At 50.5% G+C, this 27,756-nt stretch overlaps 1 protein-coding gene across 5 annotated transcripts; it reads right to left on the bottom strand.

Moving 5' to 3' along the window:
* Positions 1 to 249: 249 nt before the first annotated feature.
* On the bottom strand, positions 250 to 27,756 carry URGCP (upregulator of cell proliferation). 5 transcript variants are annotated; one of them, XM_058725712.1, is made up of 7 exons: positions 27,176 to 27,191; positions 17,267 to 17,890; positions 15,024 to 15,050; positions 14,644 to 14,714; positions 5,440 to 5,472; positions 5,178 to 5,216; positions 250 to 3,407 (listed from the first exon to the last, which is right to left on the bottom strand). In XM_058725712.1, the coding sequence occupies exons 2-7, from the start codon at positions 17,407 to 17,409 to the stop codon at positions 814 to 816; spliced, it is 2,907 nt and encodes a 968-aa protein (XP_058581695.1). In that variant the 5' UTR covers positions 17,410 to 17,890; positions 27,176 to 27,191; the 3' UTR covers positions 250 to 813. The 5 variants fall into 5 exon arrangements, with proteins under 5 accessions (XP_058581695.1, XP_058581697.1, XP_058581700.1 ...); XM_058725714.1 differs by lacking the exon at positions 17,267 to 17,890 and having other exon boundaries at positions 27,176 to 27,756; XM_058725717.1 differs by having other exon boundaries at positions 15,024 to 17,384; positions 27,176 to 27,316.

Raw genomic sequence — 27,756 nt, 5'->3', positions numbered from 1 at the left:
CCCAGCGTGGCTGTGAAGACTTTTATTTCTGTGCTCCTGGTAATAGCCTGAGGGCAGACCTCTGTGTAAAGACAGGGGACAGCAGGGCAGCTGTAGGACACTTCTCTCAGGTGTCCCCTCCCCCCCCCTCCCCCCCCCCCCCCCCCCATTGCAGATGCTCTGTGTGCAACCTCCTTAGACACCATGATCCTCTTTGAGGAAACAGAGGAACCTGCCTGTCACTATCACATGCACGTTCATTCACTCCACTCTTTTAACAAACATTTATTAAGCGCCTACAGTGCGCAGGGCCCTGTGCCAGGCCCTGGGGGTACAGAGTCGGGTCACACACAGCCCCATCCCCAAGGAGCTCACAGTCTGGGGCGGGGCAGACACAGCTGCAGGAGGTGGAGGGAGCCAGGGGGGACTCTCCATGGGGGTCAGTCGGGACCAGCAGGTCATGGAGGAAGGGCCTGCCTCCACTTCATCAGGGAGGCGTCCAGCAACCCCCCTTCCTCACCCCCCCCCCCATACCGGCTGGGCTGCAGGGATACTACCCCCCACCCCAGGGACGAAGGAGAGGGAGCCAGAGCACAGGGGCCTGGAAAGGAGCTGCACACAAACTCTTGCTGTGTGTCCACACCCTGCCCCAGGGCCCCTTGGCTCCCGAGAGCATCTCTGAGCAGGTCTGTGCGGTCACCTCCTTCTCAACACTGTTTAGGGAACCCCAGCCCCCTCCCCCCAGGCTCTTGCCCTTCTCCCTTCTCATGGGGTCAGGTGCCGGGCACAGCCCCCACAGGCACACCACCTTGAGAACAGGCCCCCTCCTAACACTCAGAGCCGCCTCACCAGCTCAATGAGCTGCTGGATGTTTTTGTTCTGGTTGGACAGGCCATTCCTGATGTTTTCCAGCAGACACCTCTTTAACTCAAAAATGGCCTCGCTGTACCCCAAGCTCACTGCAGCCATGGGAGGCACCCCATGCCACAGGCCAGGGATGTGCCAAACATGCTGCTTCTCAGGGTCGCAAAAGGCCAGGTCGGCCAGCGTCCGGATGCCGTCGCCCTGCTTCTCCATCTGTGCACCGGCTCTGCTCACATCGCCGGGGGAATCCAGGAGCGGCCTTCTGTCCCGAGGCCTGGGGCCGGGGGCACACGCATCCTGGAGGTTCTGGTACACAAACTGATAGTTGGGCACGTGCCCCGTTTTCTCCAACCTCAGAAACGCATGCAGAACAGCTGGTGGTATGTCCCTCGTCTCAGCCAGGCTCACCACGGTGACGTTGCTCAGCCCCATGAGCAGAGTGGCCAGGGAGGCCTCCAGCTCGAACCTCTCCCCGGCTGCGGTCAGGGCCCCGCCTATCAAGCCCCCCGAGTCTATCACCAGGATGTGGTCGCAGCCCAGATCCTGGCTGAAGCTCTCAGCCACGGTGACCAGCTGCATGAAGGCCCCTCGAGGGCCACAGCCCCGCCCCGTGGCAAAACGCAGCCCAAACATGGTGTTGAGAAGCGTGGACTTCCCAGTGCCCGGCGCACCCAGTGCCGACAGTACCACCAGGCGCGACCTCCTCTCCAGGCGAACGTGCAGCTCCTTCAGGAGCCCCGTGACCCAGCGCAGGGGGGTACTCAGCGTGCTGCCGTCGATCAGCTCCAAGGGCAGCCCCTTCAACAGCAGCTCCAGGGCCAGGCCCGGGAAGTGGGCAAACCGCCTCTGGCAGGCCGGCAGCTTCCCCGCCTCCACCAGGCAGCTTTCTGCCTCGTAAAACTGTCCCATCTCCCGTAGGAAGTGCTCTACACCCAGGGGCTCGGGCCAGAGTAGCTCCCCAAAGTCCACCATGCCACAGTGCTTGGGTCTGAGGCTAAGAATGGTCTCAGGAGGCTGCCGCGGCCTTGGCTGGGCCACGCGGGCCAGTCCCCACTCCATCCACCTCAGGAAGTACTGCTTCTCAGCCAGTGAGGCGCAGCTGATGCCTGCGATGAACTCCTGCAGCCCCCAGGCGGGGTCCTGGCGGTTCTGCTGTGCACGAAGTTCTAGCAGCCGGTGCCCCAGCTCTGCCCTGCCCTTGTCAGGAGGGTCCCCCGCCCTCTGGGCCTGGCACAGCTCCTTCTCCACCTGGGCTGCCTTCCGCCACGGGTCCCCCTGCAGCCACAGCTCGTCCCTGCGGTAGGCGTCACAGTCTTTGATCCTCCTGGTGATGCGCTCCATGCGCTGCTTTGCCCGCTGACACTCATCACAGTCCTCGTCCACCCTCAGTCCCAGCTTACGGGCCGCGTGCGCCATCTCCTCCACAGACAACCTCCTGCAGGGGGACCGGGCCACGTGCGCCACGATGGAGCGGACCCTGCGCACGAAGCCCGCGCTGTCGGTGCTGCTGACCTTCACCAGCACATGTGAGTGGTCCATCTTCAGCACCGGGATGAGCTTGTTCAGGAACCTGAGGTTTGTGTTCCGCTTCCCACGGTAGGGGCTCAGGATGAAATAGTACTTGGTGGCCGAGCCCCTCAGGGAGTAGAGCAGCTTGTAGTCCTTCCTGCTGATGTTGTCGGTCAGGATGAACACGGCGGACGAGATCTCAGTCAAGAGCTTGAACTGCAGCCAATGAGACCCGATGTCGCCCCGCAGGTTCAGAAAGGCCACGGGCTCCGGGAACACGTCCAGGTCCTCCCTGCCGCTGGGGAGGAACCAGGAGACTTCCACCAGCCCATCTGCGATCTCCCGGGGGTTGGTGCCCACGCTCAGGTCTCGATGCCAGAAGCAGTCCCGTGGCCGGTGGCTGGGGCTGAGCACAGCATTGAGCAGCTGTGACTTGGAGTTGCTGCTGACCTCCATGCGCACGAAGGCGAAGGTAGGAGCCCGGGATAGCACCGCGCTGTCCTCTCGGAGGCCGCCCACGCCCCGCAGGGGCTGCGCCCACCACGTCCACACCACAGCCCTCAGGGCCCACAGCAGAAATGTGTGGTAGTGGTTCTCCGAGTCAGGCAAGACGAGAGGGAGTGCAAACTGGCACAGGGACATTTTCAGCACAATTTCCTGCTGCAGGAAACCATCTGAGGAGAGCAGAAGGGCACAGAGAAGGTCCAAGGGGTTCACAGGCGTGTCAGGCGTCGGCAGCTCTGAGAAGGAATAGATGTCTGCGGAGATGTCATCAGCCGCGTCCCAGTAGATAATCTCCTCTTCCATCTGGCTCTCCTTCTCCATGGGCCTGGCGTCCAGGGGCACATCCAGCACCATGGTGGTGTTCCTGGCCTCAGCGTTGAGGGCCTGCAGCTTCCTGAGGAAATTCCAGGGCAGGTCTTTGGGGGCCTGAGGGGCCCAGTTTCTCATGCTGTCGCTGCTGATCTGCAGGGCATCCTGGAGGCTGAGCTTCTGGGCCTGGTAGGTCTCCAGCCCCAGCAGCGACAGCATCTCCTGCAGCCTGCTCCTCTCCGCTGTGGGGGGGTGGGGGGAGAAGACATCAGTGCTCACCCCACGCATCAGGGGCCCCGGTTACAGGTGGGATGGGGGACGGCCTCCCAAGGCCTGCCTGAGATCAAACTCACACCACCCCCAGACCCAAACACCCCCAGACATGTTGGACATTAGAGAGAAGACACCCAGGGGCCACGTTTAAGAACTGGGAGAGTCCAGTCCACATGTCTGGTTTCTCCTGAAACCCATAACACCCAGCCACACTGGGGCCCCAATTGAACCGTGTAGAGTGCACAGCCATGCACCCACACATGGGACGCAGGACCCCTTCTCTGACCACACCCCCACCCCTGCCAAGTGACCCCGTGGACTTTCCCCACACTCTGGGCCAGCAGTGGGGTCCCTGCACACTGTCACCAGGAATTTCCCACAGGCAACACAATCACTGAGTCACTCGGATTTTCCAGGTTACATTCTTTTCGTTTTACAAACAACTTGGAGGATTTTTAAAGGGAAAAGGAAATTATCACTAGATAGAGAGTCACAGAAATCATAGCTAGCAACCAGTTTTGTGACTCTGAAGCCAATAATGTGGTTTTAATGTTATGGGGGTAAAATATTTGGTAGAGATTACCAGAAGTCTGCACTTACTTGTCCAGATACCCAAATACCACCCAACACAGTACAAACTCTTAGCAAGCACTACATTCAGCACAGTAACTCCTCGAAAGGTTTCACCCACTGCCCCTGTTCTTGGGCGTGGCATCTGGCCAATTTCCATACTGCATAGGATTAGTATGCTGTCATGGTCCAATAAACGAACAATTAAAAAATGCAAATCCTACTGAGCTGCAGGCTTTTTTCCACTCCTTTCTCAAAAGAGAAAGCCTATGAAGTTACCCACATGTTCATATAAACCCTGAGAGGAGGCACAGCCCTGGTCCGGGGCCCTCCTGGGTGACCAGCAGGACTCAGCCCTGGGACACAGGTGTCTCCTCCCCTGCAGGGGTCGCCTCTCTTCAGAACCTGCCCTGCATTGGGAGGGGGTGGGGGTGCAATGTGGCTGCAGTAACACAGGGCTGGTGAACTTGCTGCAGAAACAAAAGAGATGCATGGGGTCACACAGGAATAGAAAAGGTGCTGCTCAGGTCTCTTGAGTTTTGCCTGAATGAAACCAGGGACGTGGTTTTTCTTACCCAGACATGGAACAACGGTTTTTGTCTTTTAAGTAGCATGGTGGTGATGGGCAATGGGGAAAAGCCAGAACAAGAAATGTCACAGGCATCCATGCCTAGTGTGTGGCCCTTGGTGGGAGTGTCACAGAAACCACTGGAACAGCCAGAGGGCCCCCCTGGATCCCACTGCACTTTAGAACCACTGTTGGAGCAGGGGGTGCCTGGGGGGAGGGGGTCAGTCAGTTGAGGGTCTGACTTCGGCTTGGGTCATGATCTTGCGGTTCATGGGTTCGAGCCCCGCATCAGGCTCTGTGCTGACAGCTCGGAGCCTGGATCCTGCTTCGGATTCTGTGTCTCCCTCTCCCTCTGCCCCTCCCCTGCTCACGCTCTGACTCTGTCTCAAAAATAAATAAACATTAAAAAAAAAATTTAGAACCACTGTGGGGACTCGTCACAAGTAAGGTTCCTGCACTTGCAGCTTCCCCTGCCAAGATGCTAGTGTCCATCACTGTCCCGGTTAGTGGTGGCACTGAGGGCTAAGGGGCTAGCAGAGACTCTGACACAGGAGCTGTCCTCCCTCGACAGGACAGGGGTGAGAGCGGAGAAAACACGTACCTGTTGGGAAGTCACTGTCCTGAGCCTCATTTGTACCGTCTAAAAAAGCAAAGGAAAATGAGGTGTCAATCAAATCAGCACCTTAGACTGACACAAATTAATTTAGGCTAAACCCAGAACCTGCCTTCTTCTCACTAAGACAGCAAGTTCTCCCCAGTGTTCACAATGTAAAATCCCGGTGAGTTCTCAGTCTACCCACCCGCTCCCTTTCCCCAGACTGGTCCACCCCAAACCCTGCTGTCTCCTCCCGCACAAGACTCACAGTCATCTGCTTCCATTTCTCTCCATTCCAGATCTGGAAGAAAACACACACATGAGGACTTTCATCAGCAAGTTAGGACCTTTCTACCAAAAAGTCTCAGTGAGAATGTGGGGGTTCCTGTTTATTATTAGTGCTTTTAACTTCAGTTTTTCCTGTGTACATTTTTTTCCAGCCCCAAATATGACACAAAGTAGTAACAGCTACATATGAAACACTGATTTGCTCTAGAACATGTATCTTAAAGAATTTACTTCAAGTTTCCAAAAATAAAATATAAATAAGTTCATGAAACTTATAGATTAATCTTTGATGTTAGAAACTATTTAAAACATAAGTCAATGCAAATTCCTTGGCTCAATTTCAAGATGACCTCCTACAGACATCATTTTTATTCTATCATAGAGCTTTTGAAATCCCTGGAAATGAGGCACCTCTCCTGGGGAAAGGCCATGACTTCCACGTCCACAGTTATCTGCCCAAACTCTAGCATCAGGGTATGTCCATTGACACTAACACTTTACTACAGGGTGTATTTCAGTTAGTGCCATTCAGATGTACGAAGACCTCAAAACCCTACAGCCCTGACTGCAAACGTGGGACAGTGGGAGCAAGACTTCAGTGTGTACTTTTTTATTGTTCTGGCTTTTGATCCAAGTAAAAGTACCATCTAATCCAAAATTAAAATTATATTTTTTAAAGATTATGAATCAAGAAAAGATTCTGATATTTTCAGATTAACTCCTCTCATGATTTCCATATCAGGAGGCAGATAAACATGACCTTTCAAACAGTCTTCTTTGATGGCATTTCTGGAAACACATGTGAAGAGCAGGGAAGAGAAACAGGAAAGTGGTTGGAGAAATCACGAGAGCATGGAGGACAGATGAGTCACACATATCAAACCACTGTGTTGAGCCATCAAAAGATCAGTTTATTCAAAGTGGAGAAAAAACATCAGAAGGATTTTTTCCAAGGAATCCAAAATGCCCTCCAAGAAAATATGAGTTATAGGAGATGACGGGACAGAGAGGAGCCCGGGCCTGGCTCCAGGTAGCTCTGAGAGCAGTTGTGAGCAGAAATCACAGGGTAAACCTCAGACTCACAGAAGCCAGGGCCTCCTTTTGGTAGGGATGGGACACCGCTCTGATGCGCACAGGGCAGATTACAGGTGGGTGACGTCAAGGAGGCACAAAGTGGCCAAAGGGTGAGCCTATCAAACTGCAGGAACCACCGTGGGGCAGGGGACCCTAGACGTCTGTAGGCCAAGATCGCTGGGAGCCCATATAAGCACCAATCAGCAGCAGACGTGGGGGCCGGCAAGGGCTTGCTCCTGGGGGGGCCAAGCTCTTCACTATAGTTCCTGCTGGACAGGCCCAGGCTCCGAACCCCGGGGGTGCCAGGCTGACAGGGACAGAGTGCTGGCCGGGTGCTCCCACTGAAATGATAGGTCAGTGGGGGGATTAGAACGACTCTCACCCACGAAACTGAATTACTTTTCCCCAGTTATTATGGCACCCAGTACTCACTCCACAGAGCTTTCACCATGTTTTGGAGTGCTTGCTACTGGACAGTCTGTGGACATCGAAGACACCGCTTCACACCTTGGGGCTATTAGTGTATACGAAGGAGAATGAAGTTGAACTCCCACCTCACACCCTGTACAAAGATGAACTCTATAAGACCTAAATATAAGAGTGAAAAGGAGTAAATCTTTGTAACCTTGGATCTGCCAATGGATCCTTAGCTGTCATGCCCAAAGCACAGGCAACAACAGAAAAAAAAAAAAAACAGACAGGACTGCATGAAGATAAAAATTTCATGTGCATCAAAGAGCACTGTGAACAAAGTGGAAAGACAACCTACAGAATAGGGGAAAACACGTGCAAATCATACGCGATTCGGGTCCAGTTTCTAGGATACATAAATGACTCTCGCAAATTCAAACAAAAAAGAAAAAACCCCATTCAAAGGATGGGGTGCCTGGGTGCCTCAGTTGGTTAAACGTCCGACTCTTGGGGCACCTGGGTGGCTCAGTTGGTTAAGCATCCGACTTCAGCTCAGGTCATGATCTCGCAGTTTGTGAGTTCGAGCCCCATGTCGGGCTCTGTGCTGACAGCTTGGAGCCTGGACCCTGCTTCAGATTCTGTGTCTCCCTCTCTCCCTGCCCCTCCCCCACTTGTGCTCTGTCTCTGTCTACCAAAAATAAATAAATGTAAAAAATTTTAAAAAAACAAAGTTCGACTCTTGACTTTGGCTCAGGTCATGATCACATGGTTCGAGTTCGAGCCCCGCATGGTGCTCTGCACTGACAGTGTGGAGCCTGCGTGGGATTCTCCCTCTCCCTCTCTGCCCCTCCCCTGCTCTCAAAATAATTTCTCCTTTCTTATTGTGTTAAAATATATATAACATGGGGCACCTGGGTGGCTCATCCGGTTGAGCGTCAGACTTCAGCTCAGGCCATGATCTCATGGTTCATGAGTTCAAGCCCCACATCCGTCTCTCTGCTGTCAGCACAGGGCCTGCTTCAGATCCTCTGTTCCCCTCTCTCTGCCCCTCCCTAGCTCATGCTCTCCTTTTCAAAAATAATTTTAAAAACATTTTTAAAAAAATACACAGAACAGGGGCACCTAGGTGGCTCAGTTGGTTAAGCATCTGATTTTGGCTCAGGTTGTGATCTCACGGTTCTTGGGTTTGAGCCCTGCATTGGGCTCTGTGCTGACAGCTCAGAGCTGGAGACTGGTTTGAATTGCGTGTCTTCCTCTCTCTCTGCCCCTACCTCCACTCATTCTTGCTCTCTCTCAAAAATAAACATTAAAAAAATACACATAACAGAAAATTTACTACCTTGCACATTTGTCGGTGTACAGCTGAGTGGTGTTGAATCAGTTCATTCACTGTTGTGCAGCCATCTACCACCAGCACTGTGAATACGGAGTCCTAATCCTACTAGATAGTAACTCCCATTCTCCCCGACCCAGTCCCTGTAAACCAGTTCTGGGCTCTGCGACTCTGCGTGCCTCACATACACAGAATCACACAGCGTTTGTCTTTTTGTGACTGGCTTATTTCATTTGGCATGATGTCCTCATGGTCCATCCATGCTAAAGCATATGGTGGGATTTTCTTCCTTTTTAAGGCTGAATCAAATTCCATTGTGCAGATGGACCACATTTGGGAAATCTCTCCAGGAGGTGATGGACACTTGGGTCACCTTCATGTTTTAGCTGTCGTGATGACGCTATTGATACAGGTGTATAAAGATCTCCTGCAGACCTTGCTTTCGATTCTTTGGGCCCCGCCCAGAAATGGAACTGCTAGGCCATATGGCATTTCTATATTTATTTTTTTTTGCGGAAGCTCCACCCAGTTTTCCCCAGCAGCCACACCATTCACACTCCCACGTCCATTTCTGATTTTAGTGATAGGAGTCTTTTCTCCTTTTTTCTTAGTCAATGTAGCTAAAAGTTTGTCAGTGTTGTTGCTCTTATCCAAGAATTCATTTGTGGTTTCATTAATTTTCTGCACCATTTTTCTAATCTCTGTTTTACTGATCCCTGCTACAATCTTTAGTATTTTCTTCCTCCTGCTAGCTGCGGGTTTCACTTGTTCTTCTTTTTCTAGTTCCTTAAGTTGTAAAATTATGTTGTTGATTTGAGGTATTTCTTATTTCTTTAAATTTTTTTAATGTTTATTTTTTTGAGCGAGCGAGCAAGCATGCATGAGTTGGGGAGGGGCAGAGAGAGAGGAAGACACAGAATCCGAAGCAGGCTACAGGCTCCAAGCTGTTAGCACAGAGCCCAACACAGGGCTCAAACCCTCGAACCACGAGATCATGACCTGAGCCAAAGTCAGACACTTAACTGACTGAACCACCCAGGTGCTCCAGATGTTTTTTTTTTTTAAGTTTATTTATTTTGAGAGAGACAGAGACAGAGTGAGTGGCGGAGGGGCAGACAGAGGGAGACAGAATCCCAAGCACGCTCTGCACTGTCAGCACAGAGCTCGACACAAGGCTCAAACTCATGAGCCATGAGATCAAGACCTGAGCTGAAACCAAGAGTTGGACACTTAACCGACTGAGCCACCCAGGAGCCCCACACGTTTCTTATTTTTAATGTAAGTTCTTATAGCTCTAAATTTTCCCTCTTAATGCTGTTTTTGCTGCATCCTACATGTTTGGGTGTTTTGTGTTTCTGCTTTCATTTGTCTCTAAGTATTTTCTAACTTTCTTGAGATTTCTACCTTGAAACCCTGGTTGAAAGTGTGTTTAGTGTCCACAATTTTTACAATTATTCAGTTTTAGGTTTTATTGATTTCTAACTACATCCCATCGTGCTCACTTTATGATATCTATTTTGTAAAATCTCTGTAGACTTGACTTGTGAATGTACACTTTAGAAGAACATGTGTGTCATGTTGCTAGGTTAAGTGTTCTCTATGTTTGTTAGATGTGGACAGTTTACTGTGCTCTTTAAATCCTCTATTTCTTTTCTTGTCTTCTGTCTGGTTGTTCTATCTATTATTGTGAGTGGGGTATTAATGTTCCCAGCTCATACTGTAGAGCTATTTCTCCTTTCTATCAGTTCTTGTTTCAAATATTTTGATGGGCTGTCATTAGGTGTGTACATGTTTATAATTATTGTATCTTCTTGCTGTATTGAGTCTTCTATTAACATACAATGCCCTTGTTTGTCTCTTGCAACCTTTTTTATGTGGAATCTATTTTGTCTGATATTAGTATAGCCACTCCTACTATCCACTGGTTATTATCCGCATGGAATACCTTTCTTCATCCTGTCACTTTCAACTTCTTTTTATCTTTGGATCTCAAGTGAGTCTCCTGTAGACAGCATATAGTTGGGCCAATCTCTGTCTTTTCATTGGAGAGTTTAATGCCTTTATATTTAAAGTAACCACTGATAAGGAGGCACTTACTTCTGTCATTTTGCTCTTTGTTTTCTATATGACCTATATACGTCCAAAAACTGCCCCTTTACATTCTACCCCCACCTCTTTTGGTTGTTGATATCACAAAAGCACATCTTTATACACTGAATGTCCCAGAACATAAACTACTAATTCTTTCAAATGCATTAGTCTCATAAGTTATGCAGGAAATAAGATTTGGAGTTAAAAACCAAAGTTATAGTAATATTACTATTACATTTTTTTAAATGTATTAGTCTTATATCATATAGAAAATAAGAAGTAAGCTACAAACCATTGTTAGAATTGTTACATTAGCTATTATAATTGCCCATGTATTTACCTTTATTTAGATCTTTACATCTCAATGCATCAATAATACAGTCACTGTTTAGTGTCCTTTCTTTTCACCTGTAAAATTCCCTGGCACATTTCCTGTAGGGCAGGTGTAAGGTCACCAACTCCCTCAGCTTCTCTTTACCTGAGAATATCTGTTTCTCCTTCACTTTTTTTAAAAGTAGGCTTCATGTCCAGCAAGAGCCCCATATGGGGCTTGAACTCATGACCTTGAGATTAAGACCTGAGCTGAGATCAAGAGTTAGAAGCTTAACTGAATGAGCCACCCAGGCATCCCTCTCCTTCACTTTTGAAGGACAGATTTGCTGGGTATAGGATTCTTAGCTCATAGGTTTTTTTTGTTTGCTTAGCACTTTATTTTTATTTTTTTTAGCACTTTAAATATATATTCCCACTGTCTTCTGGCTTCCAAAGTTTCTGATAAGGAATCTAGAGATGATCTTGGAGGATCCTGTGTATGTGATGATCTGCCTCTCTGCTGCTGCCTTCAAGACTCACTCCTTCTCTTGTTGAAGTTTAATTGTAACGTGTCTCAGTGTGGGTCTCTTAAAATTCATCTTACCTGGACTTTGTTGAGTTTCTTGGATTTTATATGCAGGTCTTTTTAGGAAGTTCTCAGCCATTATTTCTTCAAATATTCTCTCTGCCCCTCTCTCTCTCTCCCCGCTCCTTCTGGGAGGCCCACAATGAGTACCTACTGATGGTGTCCTATGGGCATCTTAGGTTCTGTATGCTTTTCTTCAATCTTTCTGTCTCTGGTCCTCAGCTTCCATAAGTTCCATTGTCCTATCTTTAAGTTCACAGATTCTTTCTTCCATCTGCCTCCATGTACCTCTGAATTCCACAAGTGAAGTTTTCATTCTGGTTACTGTTCTTTTCAGCTCCAGAATTTCTTTTAGTTTCTTATTCTAGCTCTTTATTGATATTACTGTTTAGTTCACATATCATGTTCTTGACTTTCTCCACATTTTCCTTCAGATTTCTGAGCATCTTTAGGATCATTGTCTTAAAGTCTTCGCCTAATACATCTGCCCTCAATCTTTTCAGTGCCCACTTTTGTTCAATTTGTTTTTCTTTGAATGGGTCATATTTCCCTGTTTATTTGTGTGCCTTGTGATTGCTTTATTGAACACTGGACATTTGAATCTAATAATGTGGTAACTCTGGAAATCAGATACCCCCACCTTCCCCAGGGTTTGCTGCTCTTTGTTATTATTTGTTGGGTTGTGTAGGTGAGCTCTGTGCTTAGGAGCAAACTGAGGTGTGAAATTTAGGCCCTCTGAGGTGTTTTCTGAAATCTTCTTTGGGAATGCCCACCCACTATCTAATTTCCCCACATATGCAATTGCTTTTGAATGTTCTAGTGTCTAATGTCTGGCTCCTAGAAGGGGAAAGGGCAAAAAATTAATGGGGAGGAAGGGTGCTGGTCTTGAAATCCCCTGGAAGTCACTTCAGCTGGAGGGGGAGGGGCTTGCAACAATAAGGAAGGGGCAGCAACACCAACGGCCACCCTGTGTCTGCACCTCTGTGATCAGAAGCAGTAAGCAGCAGAGCGGAGATCCCCAGTATTTGGGCAGGGTTCTTTCTGCCCACTCCATCTGGTTCCTGCCAGCCATGTGCAAGCTGCTGCAGGACTGTGTGCACAGCAGCCTGCATCTGTCTAGGAATGGCAGGCAGGGAGCTGCTATTGTGCTGAGAGACGTAGCTTTTACCAAACTAACTACAGATTAACTACCCAAGCCTCCCCCTGGAAGTGGCAAATCTCCACCTGACTCCAGAGTTACAAAGCAGTTAATGGCCAGATCCACCAGTACAAGTGCTGTGCAGGTGGGGAGACAGATTCCTGGCGTTTCCTATTCTGCCACCTTCCCAGAATGAGAAGAGTTTAAAGAGTTTTCTTAAATTTCTTTTAAAGAATGAGCTAAAGGGGCACCCGGGTGACTCAGTCGGTTGAGCATCTGACTCTTGATTTCGGCTCGGGTCATGATCTTACAGTTTGTGAGTTCGAGCCCCGTATTGGGCTCTGTGCTGACAGGATGGAGCCCGCTTGGGATTCTCTCTCTCTCCCTCTCTCTCTGCGCCTCCCCTTTTCTCTTTCTCTCTCTTAAAATAAACATTTTTTTTTTTTTTTTAAATTTTTTTTTTCAACGTTTTTTATTTATTTTTGGGACAGAGAGAGACAAAGCATGAACGGGGGAGGGGCAGAGAGAGAGGGAGACACAGAATCGGAAACAGGCTCCAGGCTCCGAGCCATCAGCCCAGAGCCTGACGCGGGGCTCGAACTCAAGGACCACGAGATCGTGACCTGGCTGAAGTCGGACGCTTAACCGACTGCGCCACCCAGGCGCCCCAAAATAAACATTTTTTACAAAAATAAATTTAAAAAATAAGGAATGAGCTATGAAGTAATTAACACCCTCAGATGGAAATGAGGTAAATAAACTCTGTAAGAGGATTATATATAAAACGAATCCATGCTTTTAAAAATCGGGAGTGTGAGTATCCCTGGAAGAGGCAGGGAGGGAGGGGACTACTGGGAAACTGACGTGTTTGGCTTCTTTGTCTGGATGCTGCTTAAGATAGGTCTGTTCATGTTTGTGAAAATTTCTCCAGTTACACACTGGGAATGTGGGCACTTCTTCGGGTGTACATCACACTTCAATACAACTTCCCTCTTAATCCTATAGGTTGAAGAGTTTGCTTTTAAGTCTTATTAATGAAACAGGCTGAAGAGGAAATCACATACCTCAAGAAGAAAATTTTTTAAAATAATTACTAGAGGCTTATTCATTGGAGAGATACTAAAGATGGGACATAGGAAGGTAGCAGAGTGTCTCTGAGCATTGGTTTCCTCAATGAAACAAAGGACCAATAATGACTAACCACCTGGCTCACAACAGGCATCCAGTGAGGGGATTCCCTCCCCCAATCACCCCATGCTGCCTCCTAGTCTCTCTAGAGCAACTCTCATTCTGACAGAAATCCCTGTGGTCAAGGAAATGTTCTAAGTCTGCATGTCCAACAAGCACCTGAAATATACCTGGTGTGACCAAGGTACACGTTGTGTGCCTAATGGCTACTGTACCGAACAGCACATTCTAGATCTTGAGAAGGTGTAAGGCTTTGGCCAATTTCTACTTGATCCCAACTTTGCTGTGAGGCTTGACCTGGCCTTTACTTCTCCCAGTGCCTACCTTCTAGAACAGAAGCTCCATGGATCGTGGGCCACTGCATTCACTACTATTTACTATATTCACAGTGCCTACTCCAGTGCCCGCACACGGTAAGTCGTCAACAAATATTTGTTTGGATGAATAAAATAAAACAGAATTTGATTAATCCAGACTTCTTTACATATTTTTGTGGGGTTATCTTTGCATACCACTCTGATATCCAATAGGACATATTTATTTCAAGAAGCACTGAATTAGCAATAGATCCAACATGGATTTCTAAGAGAAAAGGTGTCTGATGTGTGGCCACCATACCTCAAAGGTGAAGTCACGAGAGGCAGTCCCAGCCCCAGCCCCCAAACCCACTGAGGAAAAGACCCAGCCGTGTGAACCACAGCCAGGAAGACCACGGATCGGTCTGCTTGGGACAGTTCTGCTTTATCCCTGTTGTCCCAACACAACACTCAGAAGTGCCTAGGTCACAAAGTAGACAGTCCCCCAAAGCCAAGATTCAGGGTGGCAGGGACAACATGCTTGAATTGGACGATACGTTCCCGGAAAACTATGGGATAATCACCTGTTGGAAACTGAACCCTACTTTGAATATATGAAGTTAAAAGGCCCTTGAATGGAATCTTTTCATAAAAGGAAAAACAAAAGCCTTAGGCTTATTTATTTCTGAGGCCTGTGCGCCCCTGCCCAGGACGCCACCAGAACCAGCTTCCAAGCGGGTGCCGGCCCCCGTTACCTGCAATGGCCACCGCGGTCCGTCTCTCAGATGCTTTTATTTCTGGGGCCACTTCTCCCAAATCTGAGCGTCTGAAACAATTCCAAAGGAAAACTGTAATGAAAATAATGAAGTAATACCACAACTTGATTCTACCTGTCCAGCTGGCTGCACGTCAGAACCTCTTGGGGGGACTTGAAAACTACAAATCCTGGCCGCGCCCCAGCTCATGGAAACCAGACCTGGGGGCTAGGCCCGGGCAGCACTGTTTCAAAGAGCTCCCTCGGTGATTCCAACGTGCAGCCACCACAGAGAAGCCCTGGCCGAGAAAAACCAGCCCTCTCTGCAACCGCAGGCCAGAGCACACATCGTCATTCAAAAAGACAGAAAAATATACATACCCTTTGACCAGTAATTCCACTTCTAGCCTAAGGAAATAATTAAGATTTAGTTACAAAGATGTTGATGTCAGCTTTACATATAATAGTGAAAAACTGGATGCCTTTTAAAATCAAAGTCCGATTACAGAGAAGTATGGTACAGTCTTATTCTGTACTCATTAGAAAATACTGTATGGATCGCACCTTGTGGACACAGAGACGTTGGACGATGTTACAGAATGACGTTAATGATATATTCATTAGCAGGAGGAAAAGTCAAGTTACAGAACAATATGTATAGTATGATGTTTCAATAAAATTGTATTTGTGTATTTCCCTACAGGTGTACATAAGGAGATCTAGAAGGATATTCATCAAGAGTAACACTGTGGGCAGACAGGGGTGGTCCTGAATTATTTTAAGTTTGGTAAGTGCAGTCCGTTTAAGAATGAACTATTTTAAATATATTATAAAATTGAGTAAATGTGCCGATTTTGTCAGGAGCCAGGGGTTCCACTGGTGAAGAAGGGACACACAAATATGGAAAGAAGAAGCTAGAACAAGAACTTCCAGGGGCACACGGGAACCAGTGAGGCCAGCGCAACGGCACGATTTCTACACGCGAGCGTGTGGGTACGCGTTTGCATCTATACGCATTCTCTCTCCTAGCTCCGTCCACCAAAAGGGCCAAAGATACTCTAGGGAGGCAGTGAGCACACCAACCCCCTTCCGTGCCATTCCACACTAAAAGACAACAGGTCTCCTTGGAGGGATGGCCGGGAAAGAACAAAAGAAGTCTGAGCATCTTCAGAAAACAAGGAAGTGCTCAAAAAAATGCTGGTAGGTCACAGAACATAGGTGCCAGCTTGAAGAGGCTCCCACGGCCAAGTCTGGGACAATCTGAGTGTGAGCATAATAAATACAGTAACTAATGAAAAACCATTGAAAAGCAGGACTGAATGAGTCCGTGTAGGTATACATAAACAAACTGGGGGAGGGAGGAGGGCTCTTGCTCACAACTATCCAATGAGTCAAGTGCTGCAGCTGGAGTAGTATCATTCTGTGACCATCTCAATCTCAATGAAGACTGGTTCAGGCCAGGGGCACCTGGGGGGCTCAGTCGGTGAGTGTCCAACTTCGGCTCAGGTCATGATCTCAGGGTTTGTGAGTTTGAGACCCATTTCGGGCTCTGGGCTGACAGCTCAGAGCCTGCTTGGGATTCTCGCTCTCCCTTGCTCTCTGCCCCTCCCTTGAGTGCACACGTGCTATTTCTCTCAAGCGCTCTCTCTGTTTCTCTCAAAATGTCTCCCCACAGACTGCTTCTTAGGGGTCAGGGAGAAAAAAAAAAAAAACCTAGTAATTACAACGATGCACACTTGGGCAATACCTGACTGGGTGATCAAATCAGTGACAACATGACAGATGGCCACTGTGTGCCCCAGCCATCGCACCCTGAGAAAGAACACGTCACCAGGCAGTGTTCCGGCTAAGAATGAAAAGTCCTGGTCTAATTGTGGGGGCAAATCCAAAAGAGAAAGTCACCTGGAGGGGAGGACTATGTTATCCCAAAGTCACAAAGGACAAAACAAAGGTGGAGGAAACGTTCCAGATTCAGGGTGCTGGAGAGATGTGAAAACAAAATGCAGGACCTGACCCCACACTAGATCCTGAACTGGAGGGAGAGACTTTGGGGTCAACTGACAGAATTGAAATGTGGGCACTATGCGTGTTGAAAGCATGGATGTTGATGACTGAACCACAGCTGTAAGAGAGTATCTCTGCTCTCAGGAAACCCCAAAGGATCTGGTGAGAAAACAGGATGCTGCATGTAGCTGACTCTCTAGTGCGTAAGAAAGATTACACATGAGTGTACTCGTGTGTGTACATAAACACACATGCAGCGAGAGCCAGAGCATGAGAAATGAAAATGGTAAGTGAGCTAAAATATTAAAAACAGAAAACTCTGGATAAAGGGCCTTTCACTTTTATCATTTATCTCTAGGTACAAGTTATTTTAATAAAAAATGTCAAAGTTTATTTTGTTCTATTTACATTCTTTAAGTGAAAGAAGCATGTATTGATTTAATAAAACCAAAAGAACTTAAAGATGATGCAATGAGAGGGGTCTGGGCCAGAATAAGATGTGCAGGTGCCCCAGGGAGACCAGACTGCTGTGTCTTCCGGGAGCATGGGGACACTCAACTCCATGTAAGGGACCCTCAGACCATCCAGCCCCCGCTAATTCCCCAGCAAACAAGTCACACCCGCAGTCCGGAAGGAGACTCCACGCCGGGTCTCTGGGCGTCTCATCCTCTGCCTGCTGTGAGGAGAGTCCTGGAAACACAACTGTACAGCACAGACCGCTAAGCTCCGCCCCCGATGCTGATAAAAAAATGAGAGTTTTCATTGCTTTTGTAGTAAGAAAAAAAGTAACCTTAAAAATAGACAACAGGACGGGTATAAACTGGCTCCCAGAGTAGAAGCAGGCATGGCCTGGCCGCACACACACGTCTGAGGTCCAGGCTGGGAGAGGGGCGGACCAAAGGACAGGCGTTTACAGTCGGGGGCTCCTCCCACCCACACACGGGCTCCTGGGACAAGAGCTGAACCTCAACTCTTTCCTTCCAACACAAGAAAGCAGGCAACAAAAGTGATATTATCACAGGGATTCTGTCCTGTATTCCTGTCCACAAACTGCACATCTGTATTGTGAACGGAACACAGGGCCCAGCCTGGCAAGGGATCAGAAGCTTGGCTCCGCCTGGCACTTTTTACCTTTCGATCTACTTTCAACGCTTTCACAGCCTCAATTGTGTTCAAAGTCCTTTGCTGAAGCTGTCACCCCTGTGCAACTACATTTGGAGACGAGGTCTGTGCAGAGTGTGATTCTGTGATTTAAAAGAATTTATTTGGTTCGTCTCCATTCCTGGCACACAGCTCCTAAAAACCCTTGGGATTTTCTTTGTGAGGTGTAAAGGTGCCTCTTATAATGTTAACGAGTGAGTTTGGGAAAGCACCTGAGGATGGGGGCAGGTGGCCTGGGGACCTAACCACATGGTTACAGGATTGGAACTTTAAGTTCGGGGACAGGAGGGGCTGGAGGTTGGATCAGTCACCAGTGGCCAATGAGTTCATCACTCATGCCTGTGTAATGAAGCCTCCAGAAAACCCAGAAAGGACGGGGTTGTGAGGGCCTCCAGGTTGGTGAGCACGAGATCTGAGAGGGCAGGGAGACTCCGTGCCCCTCCCCACACACCTGGCTGGTGCAGATCCTCCTCTGGCTATTCCCGAATCACTCCTTTTGTAACAAATGGGTAATTAGTAAGTAACACGTTTCCCTGAGTTCTGTGAGTCACTGCAGCAATTAACTGACCCCAAAGAGGGGTCATGGGAACCGGACTCACCCCTAGTCAGCCAGAAGCATAGGAGGCAGCCTGGATTCTCACTGCTGGCATCCTAGGCAGGAGGTGTTCATGGGAGCCCCGAGCTGTAGCCCATGTCACAAGCACAGCAGCGGCCCGGGCCTGCACCCCGTCAGAGCTGCACACTTCTCGGGCAGCGGTCTTCAATGCCCAGAATAAATGGTTGAAACCTGGTGAGCAGGGCTAATTCCTAGCAACAAACCCCACTCCTTCACCAGGTGGTGACAGTAAAGCAAGATGGCACAGAAAACCATCCCAAGCAGGATATGAGAGAAATACAGGTGCATTTGCTTACTGTAATGCAGCCAGCAGCCTACTATCAATTGCTTTGGATAATAAAGAATCTGCTCAATTTTTGCTGTTTTATGCTGACAACTTGTAAGACCCGCCAGTCGCCCTCCTGCCCCACACCTGGGCCAGCTGACAAGTAAGCCTAGGGACTTCTTCCTTGGCCCTGGAGGAGGGGTGGGGGGCCCTCCTCCCATTACCACCCCCGAAACAAAATAAACTTCGAAGCCAGTTGTTCTGCCTAGGAAGCCTCACTAAATTAGTAATAAACCTTTATAAACCAACCTGGTGTGTGTTTAGGGTTGAAATGTGTCCCCCCCAAGGGGCACCTGGGTGGCTCAGTTGGTTAAGCAACCGACTTCGGCTCAGGCCATGATCTCATGGTTGGTGAGTTCGAGCCCCATGTCGGGCTCTGTGCTGACAGCTTGGAGCCTGCTTTGGATTCTATGTCTCCCTCTCTCTCTGCCCCTCCCCTGCTCACGCTCTGTTTCTCTCTGTCTCTCAATAATAAATAAACGTTAAAAAAATTTTTTTAATAAAAAAAAGAAATGTGTCCCCCAAAAAGGTATGTTCAAGCCCTAACCCCAGTACTGAGTGTGGTATTATTTAGAAATAGGGTCTTTGCAGATATAATTAGTTAAATTAAGACCAGATCATACTGGGTAGGGTGGGTCCTCTTATTAGGAAAGTGTGGTTGGTCCACAGCGAGGAAAACGTGGGCAGGGGAGGCAGAGACCGCAGTGCTGTGTCTACAATCCACAGATCGCCAGCAGCCACCAGAAGCCAGGGGACAGGGAGGCACCAACCGGGCCCACACCCTCATCCCAGACTCCTGGTGTCTGGAATGGTGGCGGAATACGCTTCTCTCTTCTTTGTGGCCCCTGTGACAGCATCCCCAGCAGAGTTCATAGAGCACGAGTGTGGCTCCTGATGGCTGGATGCAGCGTTCTCCCCAGTGCGTCCCTTCTCTGCTACTTGCAAGGACACCAGTCATTGGAGGACGGCCCACCGAGCCCAGCATGACCTCATTTTAACTAATCACAGCTGCCAGGAGCCTATTTCCAAAAAATGGTCACATTCACAGGCATGAGGGGTTAGACCTCAACACACGTTTTGGAGGTGACACGATTCAACCTCTAACAACATGCAAGCCACAGGAGAGGCCATCCCAGCTCCACAGGGACCACCCACATTGAAGTGTTCAACTCTCATCATGTGCAGGGGCATGACTGGCTGAGAAAACAGAGGAGCTGGGTCTGTGGCAGCGCCTAGGGGCGGGGACGCAAGCAGATGGCGGGATATCACAGCACACCCCCTCAGCAGCCCCCCTCCCGGGGCCATAATCATCGCACCCCCAAGCGGAGCAGGAACAGGGCTGCGTGCAACGAGGCTGTGTCCTGGGTTCACTGAGCGAGAGGAAGTGACTCTGAGCCCTCCGAGAGCTCACACAGGAGCCGTGTCACACCCCACAAGACACACGGGCTGACCTCTGAGCCAAGGCTGGCCGTCCCCGCCCCGCACAGCTCATCAGGGTGCTGTGAGGGTCCGGGGAAGTTTACATGTGGGAAGCAAGTTCATATAAGGCAGTGAATGTTCTCCTGGACTTACCCTCACATTTACTCCCTGCCAGGGACTTCCCTAGGAGTTTCGGATCATTCTGTGAAGGACACAGACATCCTTGCTCTCAGCTGGGGGAGATGGACAAGTAATAACTTTTAAGTAGAAGGCACACTGGAAGATGCCCTGAGGCCTGGGCTGGGGCTGCTGTGGGTAAAAGGGGGTGGGGACTCCCAGAGTGGGGGGAGGGGCACAGGAGAGCTCAGGCAGGGCAGGGGGGCCCAGGATGAGCAGGAGGGCAGGGTGAGCAGAAGGAGGCAGCAGGACAGGTGAGGCTGAGCTTTTCAGGCCACAGACAAGATCCACTTTTATTCCAGGGGAGGAGGGAGGGGGGAAGTGCTGAGTGTAGGTGGCACGCCTGTCCAGTGACAAAGGTCAAACCTGGGTGGTGGCAGCACCAGAGACACTGACACAGGGCTGGATTCAAAGTCTCTGTGAAGGGTTCAGTAGACGAGGCAGAACGTGTGAGACAGTGCAGGCAGCAGACAGCCGGACAGCTGCCCGCATCTCAAGAGACCAGTGTAAAGAAACTATTTGTGCATCCCCAGCTTCCCAAATTCTCTCACTGGGGCGGCAGTTTTCCAGATCTACTTGCAAATAAAAGAATCAAAACCCACGGCCAACATCCTGTAGACAAGCAGGTTAGAAACGTACATTTACAACGTCAACGAGAGGAGTGAAGAATCCACACAGCAAACAGGCAGTATCTGTATGAGAACTTTCAGATCCCAAAGACCATAAAAGACTTGAACAAATGAAGAGGTGTATCCTATTTGAGAAAGGAAGGCTTAACGTGATTTTCTAAGTCAATGCTCCCTGAGTTAACCTGTCTGTGCATCTAGGCTGAAAAACAGATAAGCTGATTCTATGGGGAAATATTTGTACAATATCAGGAAAATTCTGAAAAAGAACAGCAATGAAAGAGACAAAACCTGCCGGAGAGTAGGACACAGGACCAGCCACCAGAAATGAAGGCTGCAGGCCCGGCTCATGAGCAGACAGGCCGCTGGGTGGCAGGAGGCCCAGGGGCAGGCCCCAAACCCACAGGGAATCTGGTCCCTGACCCTGGGAGCTCACAGTGTCTGGGGGCTAAAAACAACGTGGAAAAGGTAACGGCAAACCCTGGCCGCTTCACCAAAGTATCAACTAGACCTAAGATTTAAATTGGAAAAGGAAACAAAAAGTGCACTCAAAGGAAATATTAAAGACTTAAAAATCAGAGCCGGGAAGGCTTCATAAAGTCACAAGGCAAACGACAACAGAAGTCTTTGTAACACAAATGGCAAAAGGCCGGTTTTCTCCATGTACAAAAAGCTACAAATCCACAAGAAAAAGCCAAGACTCCAAAGAGAAAAGTGAGACAGGACATCTCCAAAATGCACGTCAGGTTTAAAACAAAACAAGGAGGACCCAGAGCCCGGCTGTGCCCTGGAGTCGGGGGGTAAGGATGCCTCCTGGGTGGGACCTAGGCACCATGCCTGCGTTTCCACAAAAGTCCTTTCACACCTTTTGAGATTTGTACCGTGTGTGCATTACTTGTTGTGAGAAATAAGGCAGCTAATGGGGCGCCTGGGTGGCTCAGTCAGTTAAGCGTCCGACTCTTGATTTTGGCTCAGGTCGTGATCTCTCAATTCGTGGGATAGAGCCCTGTGTCAGGTTCCGCCAGTGTGGAGCCTGCCTGGGCTCTCTTTCTACCTCTCCCCTGCTCATGCTCTTTCTCAAAATAAAGAAATAAACTTTAAAATTTTTTTTTTTTAATTTTTTTTTTTCAACGTTTTTAATTTATTTTTGGGACAGAGAGAGACAGAGCATGAACGGGGGAGGGGCAGAGACAGAGGGAGACACAGAAGCGGGAACAGGCTCCAGGCTCTGAGCCATCAGCCCAGAGCCTGACGCGGGGCTCGAACTCACGGACCGCGAGATCGTGACCTGGCTGAAGTCGGACGCTTAACCGACTGCGCCACCCAGGCGCCCCTAAAAATTTTTTTAAAAAAAGAACACTCACTGACTGGAAAGCCCCTGACACTCGTGGTCCTGGGTAGGATGCCCTTCCCTAAGCTGGACAGAGGCCGGCAGCACAGCCATCCTGCCCGATCAAGCGTGGCCCCCCACCACGGCTAGGTAAGCTTTGCTGAGCTGCTCTGCACAGCCAGGGACGCTTTGCCTACAACGCCCCTCGTCGCTCTCCCTTCTTCTCCAGTCGGGGACACCCTGAGGGCTGGTGTGGCTCCTTGGGGAATGGGCAGGGGGAGGGGGTGGCAAAGTCTGCAGCCCGCTGGTAAGACCACATCCCTTCCCCAGGAACGACAGCAGCCACTGAGCGGGCAAAGAGCTCCTCACAGACTTCTCCTGGAGCAGACACACACCTTGCCTGAGTTCCTCAGCGTCTCCACCCCACAGTGTGTTTGTGGGTCCTCTCCTCCCCCCTGGTGTGAAGAGCCCATCTGGACCAGGCCAGGCTCTGGCAGGAAAGCTGAACCCGTCTCAGAAGGCGAAGCCCCAGATCCTTTCCTTCCCCACAAAATGATGGTGTTAGGAGAGGATCTTCCTGGATAGGAATGATAAACAGTTAAAATAAAGTCTCAGATACTTTTAAATGTCTGGTGCATGATGGGGGGTCACCTACCCCAGCAGACTTGCTCACCTCCTGCTCTTCTGTTCGGGGACAGGCCTCACTGTGTTACATCTCACTTACGGAGTGTACATGGCTAGAACCCAATGTCAACAATGGGATCAAAGCCACTGGGACTATTTCTGAGGGAACACAAGCAGTCAGGTAGGAAGTTTCTATCTTTAAAGACCCAGTGAGTGAATATGCCATTAGCTTCCTAGTTCTTTTTTTTTTAACTTTTTTTTAATGATTTTATTATTTATTTTTGAGAGAGAGAGAGAGAGCATGAGCAGGGGAGGGGCAGAGAAAGAGGGAGACACGGAATCCAAAGCAGGCTCCAGCCTCTGAGCCAACGTGGGGCTCAACATCATGAACTGTGAGATCACGACCTGAGCTGAAGTCGGACACTTAACTGACTGAGTCCCCCAGGCGCCCCAGCTTCCTAGTTCTTAACTCAGTAATTCCATCAGACAAGCAAAACTTTTAAAGTCTGATGTCATGTGTTGGGAGGTGCAGAGAGGGAAGGTGGTGTGGCCCCTTGTGAGGACACTTCAGTAGTTTCAGGCCCCCTGACCACAACACCCAGTTCTTTGAACCTACTCTAGAAAAACACTTGTGCATGTCCGGGGGAGATGTGATGTGTGGCATCATCTTACAGAGAAAACTGGAAACCTCCTTAACTATGTAACATGACCATGTCACATGATATGATATAAATGTCAAGATTTAGGTAGATCTGATCCTGGTTCTGACATGTTGGCTGAGGACAGCAAGCTGCAAAATAGCATGAGAGCATTTAAGTAAAAACAGAACAAATACATGCTCTGAAAAGTAAACTGTGTTATGTGTATTTTACCACAATAAAAAAAAGGGGGGGGGGGGCGGGGGCGGACAGAGCAAAGAACAAACATAATGTGTAAATGCACAGGAAAATGTCAGAATAGTTGCCTAGTTAAGACACAGGGGCAGGGGGTGGGGGGCAGGGAACGACACTCCAGGTGTATCTGGAAGTCTGTCTCTCTGATAAGAACAGCCTAATTAAAAATACACAAGGGGCGCCTGGGTGGCTCAGTTGGTACAGGCCATGATCTCTCAGTCTGTGAGTTCGAGCCCCACATCGGGCTCTGTGCTGACAGCTCAGAGCCTAGAGGCTTGCTTCAGATTCTGTATCTCCCTCTCTCTCTTTCTGCCCCTCCCCCACTCACACTCTGTCTCTCTCTCTCTCTCTCTCTCTCTCAAAAAATAAATAAATATTAAAAAATTAAAAAAAAAAAAAGATTCTTGGGGCGCCTGGGTCGCTCGGTCAGTTAAGCGTCCGACTTCGGCTCAGGTCATGATCTCGCAGTCTGTGAGTTTAAGCCCAATGTCGGGCTCTGTGCTGACAGCTCGGAGCCTAGAGCTTGCTTCAGATTCTGTGTCTCCCTCTCTCTCTGCCCCTCCCCCGCTCATGCTCTGTCTCTCTCTGTCAAAAATAAATAAGCACTAAAAAAAAATACACCAAAAATTTTAAAGTGGTAGTTTATGGAAATTTGGATCACATTTGATTTTGATTTTGTTTTATATTTTTGTTTAAATTATCTGCAATTAACAATCTGAAATGTAAATATATTTGCCCATGTAATCCAGGTTTGCTGTCCCTCCAAGTGAGTGTAGATGAGTGGCTATAAGGCTCCTGAGGTAAGAGCCCCTTCAAGATGGGCTGTGGACAACAAAGGCTACAGACCCTGGTCCCACCAACATACTCGCTGACTCCCGACACTGCACAGGAACCCTGAAAGTCCACCAATGAATCATGGACCCCAGGTTAAGAACTTCTGATTTAGACAACATTTAAAACCACAGAAACAGGGGTGCCTGGGTGGCTCAATCGGTTAAGCATCTGACTCTCCACAACAGCTCAGGTCTGATCTCACAGTTTGTGGGATCGAGCCCCGTGTTGGGCTCTGTGCTGACAGGGTGGAGCCTGCTTGGGATTCTCTGTCTCCCTCTCTCTCTGCCCCCCACCCCAGTCATGTTCTCTTTCTCTCTCAAAAATAAACTTAAAAAAAAAAAAACCACCACAGAAACGCCACAATCTGGCAGAGAACACATTGGGATTAGCAGAAATGGACTACAGACTCCCCGGCCCCCGGGAGTCCTGACAGCAAAGGCACAGGCAGAGCACAGAAGACTAGCCATGGGGCAGCAAGGAGTGAAGGCCGGCAGGATGGAGCTGACGGTAGCAGGGTGAGGAGCTCCGTGTGTTCCAGCCCCACCACGCTGCTGTCACATGGACTCCCCCTCAGTGAGCGGTGGGCAGCAAGCCCACAAACGAGGCCAGACCCACAGTCTGGCCAGGCACCCTGGTCTCTGCATAGCTCTAAACTCATGGCGCTGGGGGTCACCTCAGATGTATCCTTCCCTGTGATGCCCGCTTTCTCACCATTTCCTTCTGCAAAATGCCCAGCCTATCAGTAAGGGTCTCTTCCTTCTCTCCCAGCTCTCTTGCAGAGATTCACTTAGGAGAGAAGATGGGATTCAGAGGTGCCTCCATGAACAGCCCAGGAGAAATCACAGATCCCTTCCCATCCCTGCCCTGATGCCCTGGACTAGTTTCCACAGTACCGAGTCCAGCAGGCTGGACATCTGCTGGTCAGCTGACTGAGACAGGCGAGAAAGTCCCAGGAAGTCAGGTCTTCCTGGCTGGACTCTGCCCTACCAGTGAAACCTGCAGAGTAGACACCCAGGGGTTATATCTGGAAGTATGGACTGTCCCCAAATGCGTACATGCCACAATGAGTGACAGTTCTCTCTACAAAATAAAATAAAGCAAAATTAAAGTTTTGTGACCTCAGCTCTGCAATGAGTACATGTCAGAAAACTACAGTTTAGTACTAACTGCAGACTCATGGGGACACCCACTATGGTACAATATCAAATCTAAACTAATGCCACCTGCTACAGGGACACCACTTAGGTAGGGCCTGCTGGCTCTGAGAGGGCTTACCAGGCCACCATAAACTCCACCTCTGACCCAGGTCTAAAAGGAGTGTGCTGGGACACCAAATGGGCCATCACGTTTGGAAGACCAGACAGCAGCCCCACCACAGGCTCAGACATCACCCTGCCTCGCCTGCTCCCAACAAGAGGGGCCAGAACATGGTGGGACCTTGAACCCACTGGAATCAGTCTGGCCTTCTGAGGGATGGGCCAGTGTTTATTCTACTTATGAACTCAGAGTCCTGGGCACTTTATGACCAGAGCTCCCCAGACCTAGAAAGCCTGCAGGTAGATGGAAAAGACCCACCACTTGGTTATCACAAACCCCCTGCTCCGTGGAGGCTGAGGACAGAGCCAGCCCCACCTGTAAGAGGCCTGACACCCACCGTCTCTACCCCACTGGAGCTGCTACCACAGCCACCAGGTCTAAGACCCTCTGAATGTAGACAGTAGTCAAAAAAAGAATTTTACCAACTAAAGCAATGACCTTGAGGCTAATTTTCCTCCTCTGTGAACTGAGGTATTGGATTAACTGTCATTCCCAGCTTTCATGACCACTTATATTATGGAAGCAAAAACTAATTACAGTTCATTGCTGAGGTTTTATTTCACAAGTAAGGAATTTTTTCAAAAATTACGAACTCTGTGTGTCACCATCTTTTCCTCAAGAAAGAACATTTTATCACCCAGGCGGTTAAAAGCGGTGATGTCAGAACAGGGGCTGCCACCCTATCGGGGCCCGCGGCCCTGGCCTGACCCGAGTCCCGACCCGAAGCCCCAGCCGGCCGGGCAGAGGCCTCCCCTACCCCCGGGAACCCCCCCCCCCAACGGGGACCCTCGGGGACCCTCGGGCTGCGCCCCGCGGGGTGGGGGGAGGGCCCGGCATCCGCTCCCGGAGAGCAAGTGGAAAACAGCTGCGCAGGGCAGGGCGGGGGCGCCGGCCGACCGGGCTCCGGGCCCTCGGGGCCCAGCGGCTCCCGGATTCCGGGCCGCGCCCCCGCCCTGCTCCCAGCCCCCCGCCCGGCCGCCCCCGGCCCGCGCCCCCGCGCCCGCCGCCCCCCCCCCCCCCCCCCCCGCCGCCCGGCCGCGCCCGCCCAAGGTCTGCTGGAGGCCCGCGGGGCCCGGCGGGCGGGGGTCCGGGCTGGGGGCTGCGGGCCAGGGGCAGTGAAGGCGGCCCGCGCCCGCACCTGCACCCGGACGCCCCCACCCCGCGGCCCGCAGCCCCCTCCCCGGCGCGGCCTGAGCGCCTCACTCACCCGGGCGACGCCATCAGCGCGGCGAGGTCTCGGCGCTGCCGCCGCCTCCGCTTCCTCCGCGCCGAGCGCCTCCGCCGGGGAGGGGCCTCGCGCCGGCCACGGCCGCCCGCCCGGGCCGCTCCGGACGGCAGGGGTGCGGGGAGGGGGCCCGGGCCGCTCGGGGACGGGTCCGGGGTGGTGGTGGGGCGCTCCGGAAGGGAGCCCAGGGCGCTCGGGGAGGGGGTCCCGGGCGATGGGGGGCGCTCGGGGAGCGGTCCCGGGGCGGCGGGGAGGGGGCCCAGGGTGGTGGTGGGGCGCTCGGGAGGGAGCCCAGGGCGGCGGGGAGGGGGCCCGGGGTGGTGGTGGGGAGGGAGCCCAGGGCGCTTGGGGAGGGGGTCCGGGGCGATGGGGGGCGCTCGGGGAGCGGTCCCGGGGCGGCGGGGGCGATCCGGGAGGAGGCGCGGGGCAGCAGAGGGAGGCGCTCGGGGAGGGGGCCCGGGACAGTGGATCGGGGTGCTTGGGAAGGAACGCAGGGGGTCGTTGGAAGGGCGCCTGGGAGCGGTGGGGTTCGCCGAGCTTTTGGAGGTGTTGGGAGAGAGCCC

This window comes from Neofelis nebulosa, chromosome 4, assembly GCF_028018385.1.
Source record: "Neofelis nebulosa isolate mNeoNeb1 chromosome 4, mNeoNeb1.pri, whole genome shotgun sequence".
In the NCBI taxonomy this organism is placed as follows: domain Eukaryota; kingdom Metazoa; phylum Chordata; class Mammalia; order Carnivora; family Felidae; genus Neofelis; species Neofelis nebulosa.
This window is presented reverse-complemented; position numbering and strand designations above follow the sequence as displayed.